Source organism: Lepidothrix coronata, unplaced genomic scaffold, assembly GCF_001604755.1.
Source record: "Lepidothrix coronata isolate B3197 unplaced genomic scaffold, Lepidothrix_coronata-1.0 Scaffold140, whole genome shotgun sequence".
Classification (NCBI taxonomy): Eukaryota; Metazoa; Chordata; class Aves; order Passeriformes; family Pipridae; genus Lepidothrix; species Lepidothrix coronata.
The window spans coordinates 888671-905391 of NW_016690320.1; the positions used below are offsets into that span (position 1 = coordinate 888671).

Sequence of the window (16721 nt, forward strand, 5' to 3'; positions counted from 1 at the left end):
AAAAGTTGCCCAAAGATTTCTGCCTTAAAAAAAGAAGATAAATATCTCCCATGTCCCTTCCCTTCCTCTTGTCAGCCCCTAAAAAGGAAACCTTGAGGGCATTGGCACTGTCATCTTCAGTTAAAAGTACAAGGGACATAAATATGAAAACTAGCAGTTCTATTTCACCACAACACAAAAAAAAAATCAAATGGGAATATAACAAATCAAAATATTACCCTCTTAAATCATGAATATAACTTCTTAACATATTTTTTGTCTGAAAGTCCATAAAATTTAATTATTTTTATTTTTATAACAACTTGTAGAATTCCAATCAGAGATAAGTTCTGGACAAGTTTTAGTCTGAAGTCGTGACAATTACCTGGACAGTATATTTATTAGACAATGATTTGCCTGGTAAATAAATCAGAATGTAATTTGGTAGTTTTTCAGTATATTTATCTTTTATTAGCACAACTAGGGAACAGCCATACATACCACTCCCACCCCAATTTGACAGAATCTCTAATTTGAGGGACTTTTGGAAGTGCAGATTGGCAAACATGAAGATAAACCTTAATTGATGTCCTCTGATATCCCTTATGGCCCACTGAAAGGGAGAAAAATGGTGCTTGAAAGGGTAAATAAAATCCTTCAGTCTGACACTACAGATTATTTTCAGCCTGAGAAGCATAAAGTAGAACCACAAGTGATTTAACATAGAGAAGATTTTAAAATGAAAAATTGAATCTCGGCAGTGTTTCTATATAATTGTTGTCAAAGTTAGCATTAAGATCTGGGAGAACATGCCAGTGTAGCAGAATTTTAGGGGCATTTGTCAGCTCCAGACACAAAATTAAACCAAACGTATGTGTATGTTTTTATTTTTGTCCTTGGATCCGCTCTGTCATCATCTCCTCCCTGGTTCAGTGCCTTCCTCTGGAAGTAGTCTCCATCAGTTTCCCTTACTGAGTAAAGCACTATGCAAAATTAGAAAATGCTTTTTGGATCAAATATTTCAAAATAGCAGAAGTTTTGAGGATTTCTCTCCTAAAAATTGGTTTTTCAGATTAGACATGCTGGTTTCATTCCAGAGAGCAGTATGTGTTCAAACACCTTGTCTACTGATATCCAGTATTTCTAGATTTCTTTTTTGTCATTTGTTGCAGCTGGAGCAACACCACGAAGTCTGGAGGCAAAGTAGAAGCCCAAATATAAACCAAGTATTATTGGTATTGTTATTATGTACCAAGTATTATTGGTAAAAGATTCAGATAGATTTTACTGGACTGGCTAAGCAAAAAGGAGAATTTCTGTAGCTTTAGGCAACAGCTCCTCTTTCTACAACCACCTTGTGTTAGAAGCATTTCAGCACCAGCAAAGGCTTTTGTTGGCTGATCACAGTGGTTATGTGTAAGGGTGTGCAATCCTGTGCAGTTAATGCTTTCTGAGGATATTAGCAGCTCTAACAATTTTTTTTAAATTTAAAAGGAACAAGAGAGTTGTCATAGTAATATAACTTTAAAACCAGCATATTTTTCTAGAAGAAAGACTACAAAGTGTGAAAGTGGTAATTTTTTTAAACTTGGAATATAGACATTAAACAATTTTTTTTTGCAGGAATTATATTTCACATTTGGCCTGTTGCCAGAGCAGTGAACTTTATCACCCAGTCCTGGCATGTGCAGATAGATGGCCCCTTCTGTCTCTTTTGCCAGTTATTGCTTATGTTGCCAGGAAATATTAATCATGCTGCTTGGAAGTGGCTGCTGGCCCATCCACCTGCTGCCAAGCTATTCCACTGTACAAGGAGTCTGACTTATCTTCAGCAAAGAGTCTCTAAGCTCTAGATAACATGTAGGAAAAAAGGTCACTGTGCTAAGGCCACCCAAGGGGACCATATGGTGTTATGAGCTACATCATCACTATTGTACTGCTGTCAATGCAACTCTATTAATAACCCTGCAGCTCCACATGGATTGGGCTTAACTATGTTTTCCAAAATGAAATGTGTAATATGAACCTAGAGTGAAACACAAAATAGGCAGAAAAGAAAAATGTTCTCTTTAATAATGAATGTTCTTATTGATAGTTATTTTCCATCAGAACTATATATATATATATATATGTTTAAAATTAACTATAACCTTCTCTAGTTTGAGAGAAAGGGGAAGAAAATAAGTTAAGCACTTAGACTGCAGTGCCACCTTACCAAGAACTGTTCTGCATGGGCAAGTTTTTTAAGTGTCACATGAGTTCAACTACTGTTCATACAGCAGTGGTCAGAAGAATGTAATGCTTAAGTCATATGAATTGCAATCCTCTGGTGAATTTAAGGTCCTCATTAAGATGTTCAGTCACTTGCATTAGTAGAAAGATTGAAACTTGTTTCATGCATGGATAGTTCCTTTGTCAATCAAATTCCCGTTATTGTCTCTTGTCATGGGAAAAGCAAAGGGCCTTCTGTTAGACTACAGTTGTATTTTGGACTCTGCAGTGAAAATCAATGGCTGAATTTATGTTTGTAGATTTTTCTGGGTGCCAAAAGGAGCAATAACTGGTTTAGATGATAGAAATTTTGGTAGAATTCTAAGACTCCTGAGAGCATTGCAAAAGCTGTGTATGGATACAGTGAATCTGAAACACTGAGAAAATGACAGCAAATACTTTTGTAGAACTTCTATTAATATCATAACCTAAATCATTAGTGTAACTGGTTAGTACCCTGACATCTGAACTTCCAAATTCCAAGACTTCTTGGACCAATATTTTGGTACATCATAAAATTTAGCTCCTGAATCCCTGTTTGAATGACCTAACTAGAAGTGACATGAATTTCAGCTTCAGAGGTGATGTACAAACTCCAGTGAAGTAAATGAGAAACACTAACTGGTTTTAGTCTTGTTTCTATGTGTTGTAATCATGGTATATTTCTGCAAATGAAGAAGAGGGAGAGAAAAAGAATACTTTTTTTTCGGTAATTTTTGGAGCCAATTTCATTTCATAGCACTTTCTCTCAAACTGGAAGTGGGCTGGGATTGCTAATATCCTGTGGCCTTGTTGGCTTTAGTCTGTGTTCTTCTGTCATTTAATAGAAACCTGAATCACACAGAATTAATGAAAGCTTAAGGCACAGATTATTATTACACTGAATATGCTTCAAGGAATTGAAAGGAAGGTCTTCTCTACATTTTTACATTTAGGGTAGACTTTAAAAAACTGTTAGACAGTAAAAGTGATATTCACTTTCCATGTCAAAGGTAACCTTAGCAGACTTTAGCTCTCTTTCTCTGCAGTTTAAATGGCATTTGAATCTTCTGTTTATTGCCTTTCTTATAGTTTTTCAGCATCATGTGGAAATTATTATTTTGGTAGTTTTTCAGATCTGATAGTGTATACTCCATGCACTGCATTTTATTGAGGAGTTTTATCTAGGCTTTGGAGGATTTGATATACCAAACACACCTTTTATATCTCTGTAATACTCTTAGGGAATAAAGAAAATGTAACAGCTATTCAGGTTTCTCTATAATCCATTCCTGTGGTCTATGTTATATTACTAAGATGTTAGCACTGTAATACTTAAAACATAGCAGACCTGGATGACAATTAAGATGTTACCTTTCTCTTTTGGGCAAAAAAAAGTCCAGCTCAGCTGCCAGCTGTGAGACTGTCAGGTAAGAAGTGCTGGCTCAACAGCAGGAGTTCTCATGTCAGCCACTGCACAACTCTGCTCTGCACAACCAAGTGGAATAATTGAATATATTCCCACCTAGTTTTATGTTTACAGCAGAAGAATCAAAATAAATAGGAGCTTATGTTGAAGCATTTTTCACATGCTTTTAGAAAGAATCATCTTGGCTTAACTTCAGGGATGTTATTTTTAGGTGCTTATTTCTGGTTCCGGGATGCTGCTTTTAGATAATGAACATTTGCCAAAAATTACAAACTTCTTTCCTGCTATATAATTGTACAAGAAAACCATGATATTTCAGAAACACTCTGGTTTTTTTAAGAATAACCTCATGTGTGTTTTAAATGGGATGTTGTTTTTGCTTGGTAATGCAAATCTTGTTCTACATAATTAAGTATAAAATAAGAACCTATAGTATGTATATTTTATATAACTTCGTAAAAATTATTTACATACACTTATCTAAATTGATTTACCCACTGCAGTCTAACTCCTATAAATTCTGATTTTGTAATGTAATTTCTTTTACTGTGCAGGTGGATAAAATGATAGAGAAAAAAAAGAGTTGATTATTTTCTGGGTACAAATGAATGAGTAGGACTTTTACTTACACAGTGATTGTTCTTTTAGAGGATGGTTCCCTTAGAGCAATTGTTTGTGCTAGAATGACATGCCAGACATTCATCTTTGAGAAGGCCTTGCAGATCCTTTTAGTTACACTGTTCATTGCTGCAGTTCCTGCTAGAGCAAGAACAAGGGAGCTCCAAGGTGTGAGGATATCCAGGTAAAATAAATCCAATGCTCATTGAAAGCTGTCTCCTCTTGACAGCATTTAAAGGGCTCTTATGCAGAACTAAAATCTTTGCTGCCCTTCCTTAGTGAGAGATAATGCCTTATTGTCATTTGCATAAGCCATTGTGGGAAGAGAATTTGCCTCCTTGGGAATTGAAGTGAAGAAAAAGACTCCCTGAGGTTACTAAGTGTGGCCAAAATACCAGAGCTGATTGAGGACAGACAGAACCAGCAGAGCTATGCTGCCAAATCAAATGGCCATAGAAATAAGGCAAGTTTGAGAACTGGGAGTTCCGTTATCTTCTGGACAAGGTTGGTGTGGCTGAGGTTGGATTGGAGAAGGATAAGAAGGGAGTGAAAGCTGCAGAAATATATATTAATGCAAATGGATAGTTGGAATTAGAGCTGGACCCATTTAAAATTGGCAGATGAGGGTCCAGGTTCAGCGTAATGGAAAACCAGGTCCTTTAACCTTGTAACTGCCCTCTGTAGCATATCTAGTTGGGCTGTGGATAGCCTCTACAAGAAAATACAGTCGAGTCTTCTTGCATTTTTAGAAGAGAACCTGCTCTACTTCTGAAATCAGTCTCTTGCCTCAGCATACTATGAACTGGGCATATCTGCTAGTGTCAGTATGACATGTCACTTGTGTTTTGTCACAAGTGAGGTTTTAAACTGCAGAAGCAATAAGCAAACAAGTGAAGTCCATCGATACAGGAGTCCTAGGTCATGAGGGGAAAGGGAGACGGAGAGAGTGAAGCAACTGGCCTTGCTATAAACAGTGCCACAGATAGTGGGGTAGGGGAATGGAGCTGCATAAGGCAAGACCTGTGACTGTGAAAAAACAGGGGTACAATGATTTCTTCTCTCTGCCTGGTGTTTGTATTTATGGTGAACTAAATTTTAACCACACAGTGGAATCTGGATAGATCTGGGCAAAGATTATGTGAGATGCCTCAAATTAAAGTTAGTGCTCTAATTTTTGGTTCTCTCAAAAATACAGAATTTGTTCATGGTTTCTAAACAGCTTTCTAAGGTTCAGCAACTGTTAAGGATATGCAGATCTTGCTGTCTGGTAAACCAGGCCAAGTTATGGCATTAATTGCAGTTTAAGTTCTCATAGTGTTTTAATTCAAGGATTTTATGTTGTTCAAAATGAAACCCAAGGGGAATTTTAATGTGCAGAATCAAAGAAAGGTGGTCCTGCCTCCTGTAGATTGAAATCACAATGCCTATTGCATATAAAGCATTTTATAGCAAATGGTTTCTAAAACTGTTAATACAAATTAACATAAATGCAAAACACAGCTACTGAAAGAGGCCATACTTCTGTGAATGTGCACATCTTGCTTTATTTCCAGCTAAAGAGAAAACTACATTTATCCCCTTCAGACTTAGACTATTAGAAATGTAGTTAAATAAGAAGGAAAGCTCATTCTTGCTCTGTATGGCTCAATGATGAAGCCAAACATGGAATTGTCTTTGTCAATCACATCTGAGAGGTTTCAAGAAATGCAGTTTTGTGATGCACTTAAGAGTCCCCCAGACACTGACACAATGTGCATAACACAAATGCATAGGAAATGGGAGTACAACCAGTGACAGAGATCCTTCCCAGTGCTGCTCTACAAAACATACTGCAGATGTATCTCTTTCACTCCAAGATGTTCCTCCCACTTGAGATGAAAGGCAACTCAGAAAATAAAAGCTTAAACACTGTCAGATAGCTAGAAATGTTGATTCATAGTAGGAGACTGAATCTGTTGTAGAGAATACTTCCAGCCCAAGAGGATTATGACAATATCACTCCAGTGTATATTTTCAAACTAATAAATTTTAAAATTAGCTTCATCAGAAGTTTGTTAAGGGTCACAGTACCATAAGTTTATAGTCTCAAATGTATGGATTTCTACTGAGAAATGTTTGTTGTAATTACAAACAACTGCATTTTCCAATAAACACAGACAGTTATAAATGCCATAGTTTAAGGGAACACAGCACCCAAACACAACATGCTGATGATCAATCAGTCAATACTACTACATTTTTATAGCATAAACATTTAAAAAAAGGTTCATGATCATTATTTATATTTGATAGTATATTACCTTTTTTCTTTTCTCCATATGTATTTGCTGAGACGATGACACAAGAAAGCAACAAAAATGAAAGAAGTTGCAAACTTTTCATTTTTTCTTTCTCTGAAAGAGAGTTCTGCCAAATTCTGCCAAGAGATGGGAAAAGGACAAAATTAGCAGTGCTTTGCAAGAAATTCTTTGCCCATTAATCATTAACCTTGAACTCTCCTGTTCCCTACCCCGGATTTGCCTTTTATGGAAGTGAAAATGGAATTTGCCTGTTTTCAATCTCTTCATTTCCATGTTATGCCACCTGTGGCAGAAAGAATTTGGAACTGGACCTCCTGCCTTGCACAGCTCTGAGCAAGGGGACTTGAGGGCATGAGTTCTGTGAAATACTGGTAAAGGCCATGGGTAACCAGCTCAAATTCAGTTGGTCAACAGCTCAGTCTGAACATTTTGTAAAATAATGGTAAGAGCTGAAGGTTAATCTAAATATTTCATTAACATAGACAAATCCCAGCAAGGGAAGCATCAAAATTTTATATGCATGAAACAATTTTCTTATTTCATTAGTAAAACTGGTATCAGATTTTGGATAATTGTAAATTATCCAAAATTGTTAATTGTTATTTTGATAATTGATAATTGTTAGTTTGAAACACTCAACAGTGTTTCAAATTAAGTGAACATATTTTAACACATACAAAATTTACTATTAAAGCACAATTAACCAATGTACCTCTCCACTTCCACTAAAAGAATCATAAGAGAATGCATGTAGTGAATGTAGGAGTCAGTTCAGAGAAAAGGTGTCCACTAATACAGTGTGGTTTGTACTGGAAATCAGAGCAGAATTTTAATTGCAGTGTTGTGTGTATATGCCACAAGGAATAGAGGTGTAGTGCAAAGTGTGAGAGGACCAAAATTACTCTTGAATAGGCAGCAACTATTACACTAAGTTGGGTCTCACACACGAGCAGGACACAGTGGTGTCCTCTGGGCCACCTTAGCATCAGTCTGGAGCATCCTAGTTTTCCCCCATCAGTTCTTGAGACATACTTTAGCACATTTTAAGGGAATGAAGTGCCAATTATGATGTAGCCATGGTAGCACAGGCCTTAGGATAGGCTGCAAATCAACCTGCATTTCTACTAATTATGAATAAGGGAGAAAAGTGCAGATCACTCCCTTTCCTTGCTCACTCCAAGGAGCTTTGAGTCTAGGATGCAGCAGACAGCTACAAACCCCTACAAACAACCTCTAAGGTCACACCAGTCACCAGAGCTGGCAGTGGTCTTGGCACACAAACACCTGAAGCATTGTCGAGACTGATTGATCAGTGTGTGTGTCTGAAAGTACATTAAAAAGAGAAGAAATACAGAAAATGAGGTGATAGGATCAAAATTACTTTTGATAAATGATAAATACTCTTTGCAGCAGCATTTTCAGTGAATGAGAAAAGAAGACAGGAGATAGAACTTGGACAAGAAGAAAGAACAAGACAAGAATTTAGGCTGTGATGATGGACAGGAAATGCTGTATTTTAGCAAAGTTAACACTAGTGGAAATTACTGGTGTGATTTAGCACAGGCTTGCAGTGAACTTAGAAAAATGTTAGCTGAAGATGATGTGAAGATGACAGATCTGAGTGACAGGTTGAATGGTGATATAGCCAGAGTAATCAAGACCATTTGGGGGAGAAAGATTGCAAGCTCTATTTTCTGCAGACAGGAATTGTTCTGAAACCAGGTGGTAGATCTGTTAGGACAGAACAGGCTGTTGGATCTTTGTGAAGAGATTGCCTGAAAATAAAGACCATAGGAATCAGTCTTTGCATTTACTTCCCACTATAGCACCTGTGTAGGAAACCAGAAACATTATGAGCATCTTATGAAGGATTGCTTAAAGTGGTAAGAGGAAAACTGGGAAAAGAAGGAGGAGGAACCTGCCTTCTTTTGGCAGGTGTTCACTTTCTTTGGCAATTCTGCATCAGCCACTGCCAATATTTATTTGTCTTTTCAGTGTTCCCAAAGTATCACCGATAATGGTGACGGCCCTAAGCGGTGTTGTGGGAATAATTGTACAGCATTTGAATGAGAGGTTTCACAGAGCATATTCAGGATGAGTTTATGTAGCACAAAATTGCATGTTATGGCACATTAGTCCACAGAGAGCAGATGTGATGGTGTTCCAGAGGAAGGAGCTGCTCCCAATGGCCTCTACAGCATTGTCACACAATGTGTTTTTGGAATGTGGGGCTGGGTTTTCTTTTCTTCTCCATTTGATTTACATGAGTAAATCCAATTGCCTTTATTATCTACTCATAAAGAAAAGAATGGGTCTCCTGCAATGTAATGAACATTAGAGGTAGGAAACTCCCAACAAATAATTTTCCTGTGAATCCAAATATTGAAATTAGAACCTTTGCTGTTTTCAACTTGTTTATCTGGTCACTTGATAACTACTTTGCTTGATCTGTTCTCTCAGATGGGTTAATTGCTGTTTGTATTGTTATTGCATATATAAAATTCTATGAATATATAACCTAAATTGTTTTAGGAATTAGTTCTTGATGTAGAAAGTATAACAAGAAAGAGGCTTTGGTACATTATGAGAATAGAAAGAGTGGAGACAGGTATTTATCAGAAGGGACTGTGCAGTAGCTACTCAGAGTTACTGGCAGCCCGTTGCATCACATACCCAAATGGCTTTTTTCCAGCCACATTTGGATCTGCGTGGTGCAGTGAATGGGAGCCGCAATATTCTGGGTGGAAATCACTGCGGAAAAAAGAGAATCCTCTGGAAAAAAGAGGATGCTCTGGGTCTTCTTATTAGTTAGTCATGGAGGATGCTGAGTGAAACTGGATGTATCTGAGACACTAATAGTTGTCTGCTGCTCTGCTGGGGCCATATGAACTGTAAGACTGCTCTGCTGCAGTCACTGGCAGTGACAAAATTTACAGCAGCTGAATAAACACAGGCACTAGAAAATCAGGGAACAGAAATCTCAGGTACTATAAAGAAAGCTGTGTGGTTGATGGAGGAAAATGACACCTGGAATATGCAAGCTACACTGTGTCCTGATGTTACTGTCAAGAGTGAGTGTAAAGTTTATTCTTTAGAATTGAATATGTTTGTTACTCATGCTCTGGATAAGGCAAATGGATAGTTTGGTATTTGCAAAAACCTTGATTCTTAAAAAATATCTGAAATTAAGTTCTTAAATGTAAGGTTTAATATGGTTATGGCTATGGTTAAATAAGTTAGCCTTAAAATGTAAAGGATCCATTTTAAAAAAGGAGCTATTCTGTAGATACGAACTCTCTTTCCCATAACAACCAGCATTTGCACATTACTTCATTGCCCGCATTGAAATCACTCATACCAACTGTAGTGATCTGCATTCTAAATTTAGAAATACGGAATCCAAACTGCTCTTCTGTGAAACAGATAAAATGCCTGTTTAGTATTGCATGGAGGCCAATGCTTTGCCTGCTTTATATGAAATGCTATCTTTTCTTAAACACACAGTGTCCTAAGGCCGATTTCTAGCTTATGCTGGTGTGTTTATATCTAGTTTGCATGTCCTGTAAGAGAGCTTGATAACCTTCTCTCTTCTGCTGAGATGCTGCTTGTACAATATATACCCAGGAGGTAAACCCTCAATCACAATCCCCATCTGCTTCTTGGCTAATGTTCCAATTATAGTTAGACATCTGAAACAAAATTGATGGTTTCACTATTGAGAAGCAGCATGTGACTAATGATGCATTGTACCATGCAAGTTTTTGCTTAAATGTTTCTTTCTAATCAAGTTAAATCAGGGAACACAGGGCAGAAATTTGTCAGGCGTACAGTCCTGCTTTTTCCCTGAGACCACACCGTTCATCAAGATGGTTTTCAATCACCTGAAGACCAATAACACTGTAGTACAAGATGTTCTTTCAGGTTTAGAAGATATTTTATGGACCAGAACTTCAGCTAGCATAAATTGGCTTCTGTGCAGCTCTAATGATTTTCACCAGCTGAGGATCCACCCTGTGTTCCTATAATAAGCCGCTAGCATTTGAAAAAAGATTCATGTGATGGTGATGCTAATACATCTGAGGTTATAGAGCAAGAAAATTTTTATGTGGTTGAATTTTTAATGCAGTTTTTAAATCCAGAATTTATTCTTCCCGTTTTATCTTTCCTAGGATTTTTAAATATGAAATAACTCCGAAGAGACAGTTTTAGATGGAGTTTTGTGTGTGGATTCATGGCCTATGTCAAACATACAGCAGCTGCACGTGAGTCTGAAACTTCCTTTACAGCAACAGCTATTGAGCCATCAGACTTTTCAGTATTAAATTCACAAGTAAATAATTGATCAGCAGATTTTGTTTTCTGATATGAAAGAAAACCACTCATTTGCATGACCATAGTTTTGTGAAACAGGAGTTTCTCCTGCAAGATGCATTTCACGCTCTGTAGCTCCTGATTAAGGTAGTCTTCTTCCATGACTCATCACCCAGAATACTATCTCACTTTCCTTGGGTGCACATCTGGGACTAGCCAATGCATTCTTGCAATTTTAAGTTTTGTTTCAAGTTTAGCACATTTTGTATATTTGTACCTTTTAATAATTTTTAAATATGCTACACTGAGTAGTTCGTATTATAAACAGCTCTAAACAAAGAAGAGAACCCAAATACAACTGCCAAGCATAAATATAGTTGTACAATAAGTGGGTCATCTGCTCCTACTTCCAATTTAAAAAAGGCGTTCTCTAGTTTGTTTACTTCAATGTTAGCTGAGTGCTTTTTGCAACAATGCATTACTTGTTTAGTTGCCTTAGAGGAATGCTGCTTCTTGGCTTGTGTGTTTGTCTTTCTCATGGGTACACTGTGTTCTCTTGGGGTATGTCCCTGAAAGCTTGACAAATCAGAAAAGTACAGATTAGACAAACCAAATAAAAGGGGAGAACAAATCTCAACACATCTGGACTGGCCACGCTCTCCAATTATGTGTAGAATATTGTGTGCTTGCTATTACCCCTGCCTTAAAATAGGTGAGGAGCTGGCCTGCTCCCTGCCTTTCATTACTATTAGTTCTATTCTTCAGCAGCCAGGGCTGAACTTCTGCATGGTTATGCACTACAGGAAAGGGTAGTGCAGCTGCAGACTTTTTATCCACCTGTTTTCTTAGTTCTGTTTTGGATTTTTGCTGTTGTCAGTGCCCTGTTTCAGGGGTGACTATACAGCCTGTAAAATTTTACATTGAACTGATCATTGCTAAAGCAGCTTTCTCTAGAGCTGTGGCATGTAGGAAAGCTTCCATCAATCAGCACTGTGCTGTCAATAGATGTAATTGTGAAGAACAGATGTGCTTTTGGAAAGCCCACCCTGCCTGCTGAGGACATTTCCCTCCATTGGTCTGTGTAAGAAACAGCTCAACACCTGCAGTAAAGCTCATTGGCAGACTGAGACCCAGCCCAAACTCATCCCTCCCCCCTGAGGACTGAGCTTGATGGTTTTAAGCAAAACCAACACAAGAGCAATGCTTTTTGAAGCTGCCTTGCTTGCTCACCTCCCTCACATCAAAGAGAAGCATATCTGAAACAGGTGAATCCATAGTAAAACCAACAGTGTTCTCTCCCTTCCCTTTCTAACCTCTGTATTCAATATTGATTGATGGTTCTTGATAAAGAAGGCAACAAGGACAAGACAAGTAGGGCTTCTTGCAAGTAACATATTTGAAGAGGATACACACGAAAACACTTAAACAAAAGGCAGAGAATTGTGCCGAGTAAAGGAACTTGAAAGACAATAAACATTCAAGTGCTGATTGATGATGACTCTTAAAGCTTAACATGCTCACAGGAGCAAAACCTGCATCCCCATGGAGCTGCTGTCACTGAAATCGAGTCTTTATGAAAAAGGAAGAGCAAACAGACAAGAAAGCTGAAAGAGGAAGAATAGGATTAATGTGTACAGAGTAGATTTGGGAGGAGCAGAGTGTTTCAGGTGCTTAATTCTCGACCCCAAACATTTTGCTTGTTCTAGGACCTGACACAGCTCTTGCTTGTCCTAGCAGAACTTAGATATTGGATTGGGTAGACTCTTGGATCTGATATATTGTGCAGTTCCTACATTTCTACAAGATTAGACAAGATTATGGGATAGAAAATTAGCTTACTTAAGGAATGAAGAAGCCTTAATACTTTAAGCATCAGTTAGGATAAACATGCATTTAAAATCTTCTCCGAACTTTCTGAAAATCTGGTCTGAAAAACTGCCTGAAAATGTTCCAAATTGATAAAAGAATTGTTGACTTTGTTCACACAAATAGAAATGAATGTAGCCTACTAGAAAGAATTTAAATGCTGGTGTCTCTGTTAGTTCTGGAACTGCAAATCTTTGATGTCTGGATAAACCATAGGATAATTGATTGTGTACATTGGTATTCTGATGTCCATAGTTGTTGAAATGATTCACAGAAAGAAATCAGTCAGTATTAGATTTGAAGTGACCATGACCACGAATTCAAACAATTTCTTGGTATTGTCCTGTAAATACTGATGTTCCACAACTGAAATGGGAAGAGCTTTTAAATACTGCATTTAGCACAGATGTTTCCTGTTATAACAGATTAGTAAAATTTCAGTATTCAATAGGCTTTTAACACCCACCCTCCATCTGTGGTATTCATTTTCAGCATTGTGGAATAGGCCAAAAAAGCAGGCATATAATTAAAAAGAAACCCCATCAGGGTGTTTTCTCTAGCTCCACTTTCTTTTTTTTTCCCTGTGTTCCTTCATTTGTGTGTGGAAACATTTTATGGGTGGCAACATGGGTAAGACAAAGCTAGTTCTCCATCTGGGAGTCACACTTACTGCAGACAAGTGCATTGCAAACAAGCCCTTGAGCATATGCTGCATCCATAAGTGCTAATTGAGAAAGTCTGATTACGTCAGTTGAGTAAGAATAATATATTCTTTGCCAAATGACCAGTTTGTGCTTGTGGCTTTTAAGTAGCTGTGGTTCACCAAAGTGCTTGAGAAGTGCCTTTACTTTGAAGAGGAAGCTGAGCAAAGGGCTGAAAGCAAGCAGTGCTGAGGGACTGCAAGGTCAATAACCAAGAGAGCTGCCACAGACATAACTCAAACAAAATGATGGTAAAACTCCTCTTTTAGTAACTTGCTTGGGATATAAAGGAGGAGAAGGAAACAAGCAGAGCAATGTCTCTGACCACAACACACTTTGCAAACACATACAAAATTTATTGTGTAAACCTACTTCTCAAGTTTCTTTCATGCATGTTTATTCAGGGTTGAATGTCAGCCTTCATTTCTCAGTCACATCCATACAGGTGTCAGATATATGACATTAAAGACCTGCAATTTGGGGGTTGCTCAAATTTTTACTTCTGTTTTCTTCTATATTTCACTGTAAATTTTCACCAGAAAAGTCCATAATGCCTTTTGAGACAGAACAACAATATCCAGTACAATATTAAAGGGGTACAGCGTCCTATAAAGTGACTTGAGTGCTCAGGAACCTTCTCGAATGTAAGAGAGATACTTAAAAGCTTGGCCTACTTAGTTATTTAAAAGATTTTTAAAGCCCTGGTCAAGAATTACAAGTACTAAGATGAGAAGTATATTTTTGGTGCTACAATTGCACATTTTTATGATGAGGGGAATCCCAGAATATCATTATGAATTACATAGACAGTGAGATCAGCAAGGGCACTGCTGAGATTCAATTCTGTGTTTCTTTTTGCATCTTTATCAGTTGATAATTCCCTCCCTTATTCTTTACTTCCTCCCTGACACTGGTAAGCCATGGTTCAACTCACCTGACCATGGGGCTTTCAAGCAAACTATATGTGTCTCCCACTTACTGCAGTACTGTTTACTGTTTAAAGAAGTTCCCTTAGAAAACAATGTACACATATTGTGGAACATCAGGGTTTTTTTGTAAAAACCCCCCAAGGCAGGTGTATTTAATGGCAGCATTAGTGTAGTTTACAGATTGGAAAGCAAACAAAGCAGAGAAAAGTAGCCTTTTTTTTTCTCAAACTGTTTTTTCTGAACAGTTTTGGTGCCTGTTAAGAAACGACTTCACACAATTCCACAATCAGTCAACCTGTAAGCAGTAACATCATATCTAGTGTTTAAAATGTGAGTTTAGGAACCAGGTGTTTGGATCTGGTTTCTTTCTATGGCTCTAATTTCCTGTTGTTAACTCATGGGTAAGTCACTCTGCTTTCTGCTGGTTCAGGTGTCCCATTAGATAAAGGCAGCAGAATAGTACTTATTTTTCCAGAGTGTGGTGAGGCTCTGTAAATGACACTGTATTTTCTGAAGGTGTTATATAAGTCAAAGTAATAATGTTGTATCTAATTGAATCCTTCAATCTAACAGATGGGAGCAAAGCTTAAGAAAAATGTTGAACTTTTTTTTCCCCCTTGCATATTTCTGCTATTTTTATGTCTCAGAAGTAATTTTGAAATGAATACTTCTTCAGTGAACATAAATGTTAACAGAATACATTTTCTGTTATGTTCCCACATCAAAACTTTAACCTCAAATATATTGTGTTTAGGCCATACAGGGCAGATTTTAAGAGCAGGGAAGCAAACAGGGCTTCTGACTTGGGAACATGATACTTGTCTTTTCCAAAACCTTATCATGTGATGTCTTATTTGTTGAATAACTTGCAGGGCAAAACACAGGCGTCAGTCTTATGAATTTTCAAGGTGACTAAGAGGTTTGTGGTGGTTGGAGAACAGGTCAGCAGACTAAACCACATTTACTATGGAGAAGAGCAGCACCACTGAGAAAGCCTCATCCATGGGATGCAAACCTTTCTAAGTCCGTACTTGCTGTGGCACATGGACCTGTTCTTCTTTATCTGCATGTATTTCTTCACTCTGTGCTGAGGCACAAAACCATGAAACCCAGGGCAGCCACTGCTGGCTTGCAGTGCCTTCCCACCACCCTTAGGAAGAGCACAGAAGCAGCAGCTGCCTTTTCCCTGGAGATTTAATAGCTCAGTCTCCTGCTATGTACTCCTTGCTCTTCTGTGTTCTAATTATAACTTCAAAATTATTATTTGTTCTTAATTTCCAAATTCCATTTGGCATCTTGTACTGGAATTTCCTGCAGAGGAAGAATTCAGACCATGGGGTAGAAACCTTTCTTGTCATGTTCCCTCACAGATGGTCCAATCTGCTCTGCAGTCCGTGCCTGGCAGCCGGTTCATCTGGCAGTGCAGGAACGCACATTTAAAAATGCAGGTTCTGGAATCAGCCTCAGGTAAGCACCTCAACCATGTTTGTACCCTAAAATTGAAGAATTCTGTCCCTGCCCTCCTTAAAAATGTCAATTATAGTGTTTTTCAGCTACAAGGTATATTGTGGAAGATAACTCTCTAAAATCTAGGTGTAACTAGAAATGTTTGCACGGTTGCAATACACTGACGATGTTTTCCAACTTACACCCCTGGCTTAGGGCAATTTCCTGAAGGTGACTGAGGAAATCAAGCCCATTCATGGTAGATCTGAATTTATTACTCATGGACTTTCACCTCCTCTAGAAAAAAAAAGAGAGGTAAGTTGAAAGATGAAAAAATGTTGCACTAAAAAAATACATTTTCAAAACTTTGGCAAAGGATTGGATAAATGCTTTATACTATATATTTGTTAGGTCTAATTCTGCACTCTGTCTGATTAAAACATTTTGTCCAATATACTGTTTCTAAAATCTTACTGAATTACATGTAAATGGTTCTTGTAATGGGCTCTGGGAATCTCATAATGCAAAACAGAATAAGAATGCAAAATACGTTGTGAGGTTTTTTGTGTTACTGCCAAATTACAGAAATGCACAATTTATTATAAATGCAGTAATTTCACTTTGATACAGAAGGTCTAATAAAGATGCACCTTTGCTCAGGACCTTGAATCTTAGGTCAGAAGCATATTTGGAGAGCAACTTGTAATTAAAATTTGGGGTTTTTTTCTTTATATAACTACAGCGCCATTTTAATCCTCTTAATTATTTTAGAAAAAGTTATTGTGTTTCTGACAACCACATTCTGTATTGAAAAATATGTGTTCCAGTTTCTTTGTTCCAGATTAGTGAAATTACTATGTGAAATTCTACAAAAGTTATTACAATTTAAATA

The 16721-nt window shown here is 37.5% G+C and overlaps 1 protein-coding gene and 1 long non-coding RNA gene across 4 annotated transcripts in view; one reads left to right on the forward strand and one right to left on the reverse strand.

Moving 5' to 3' along the window:
• Nucleotides 1-6730, reverse strand: part of LIPC (lipase C, hepatic type) — a 52088-nt gene extending 45358 nt beyond the window's left edge. For 2 of the 3 annotated variants that reach the window (XM_017827483.1, XM_017827481.1), the window contains exon 1: nucleotides 6577-6730. In XM_017827483.1, the coding sequence (XP_017682972.1) occupies nucleotides 6577-6658 (82 nt within the window). In that variant the 5' untranslated portion in view covers nucleotides 6659-6730. The remainder of the gene's footprint in view (nucleotides 1-6576) is intronic. The other variant, XM_017827484.1, reaches the window with a different exon arrangement.
• LOC108503502 overlaps nucleotides 1-16144 on the forward strand; it is a 39019-nt gene extending 22875 nt beyond the window's left edge. The window contains exons 3-5 of the long non-coding RNA XR_001876851.1: nucleotides 10746-10838; nucleotides 15754-15850; nucleotides 16046-16144. This is a non-coding gene — a long non-coding RNA (uncharacterized LOC108503502). The remainder of the gene's footprint in view (nucleotides 1-10745; nucleotides 10839-15753; nucleotides 15851-16045) is intronic.
• Nucleotides 16145-16721: the final 577 nt, after the last annotated feature.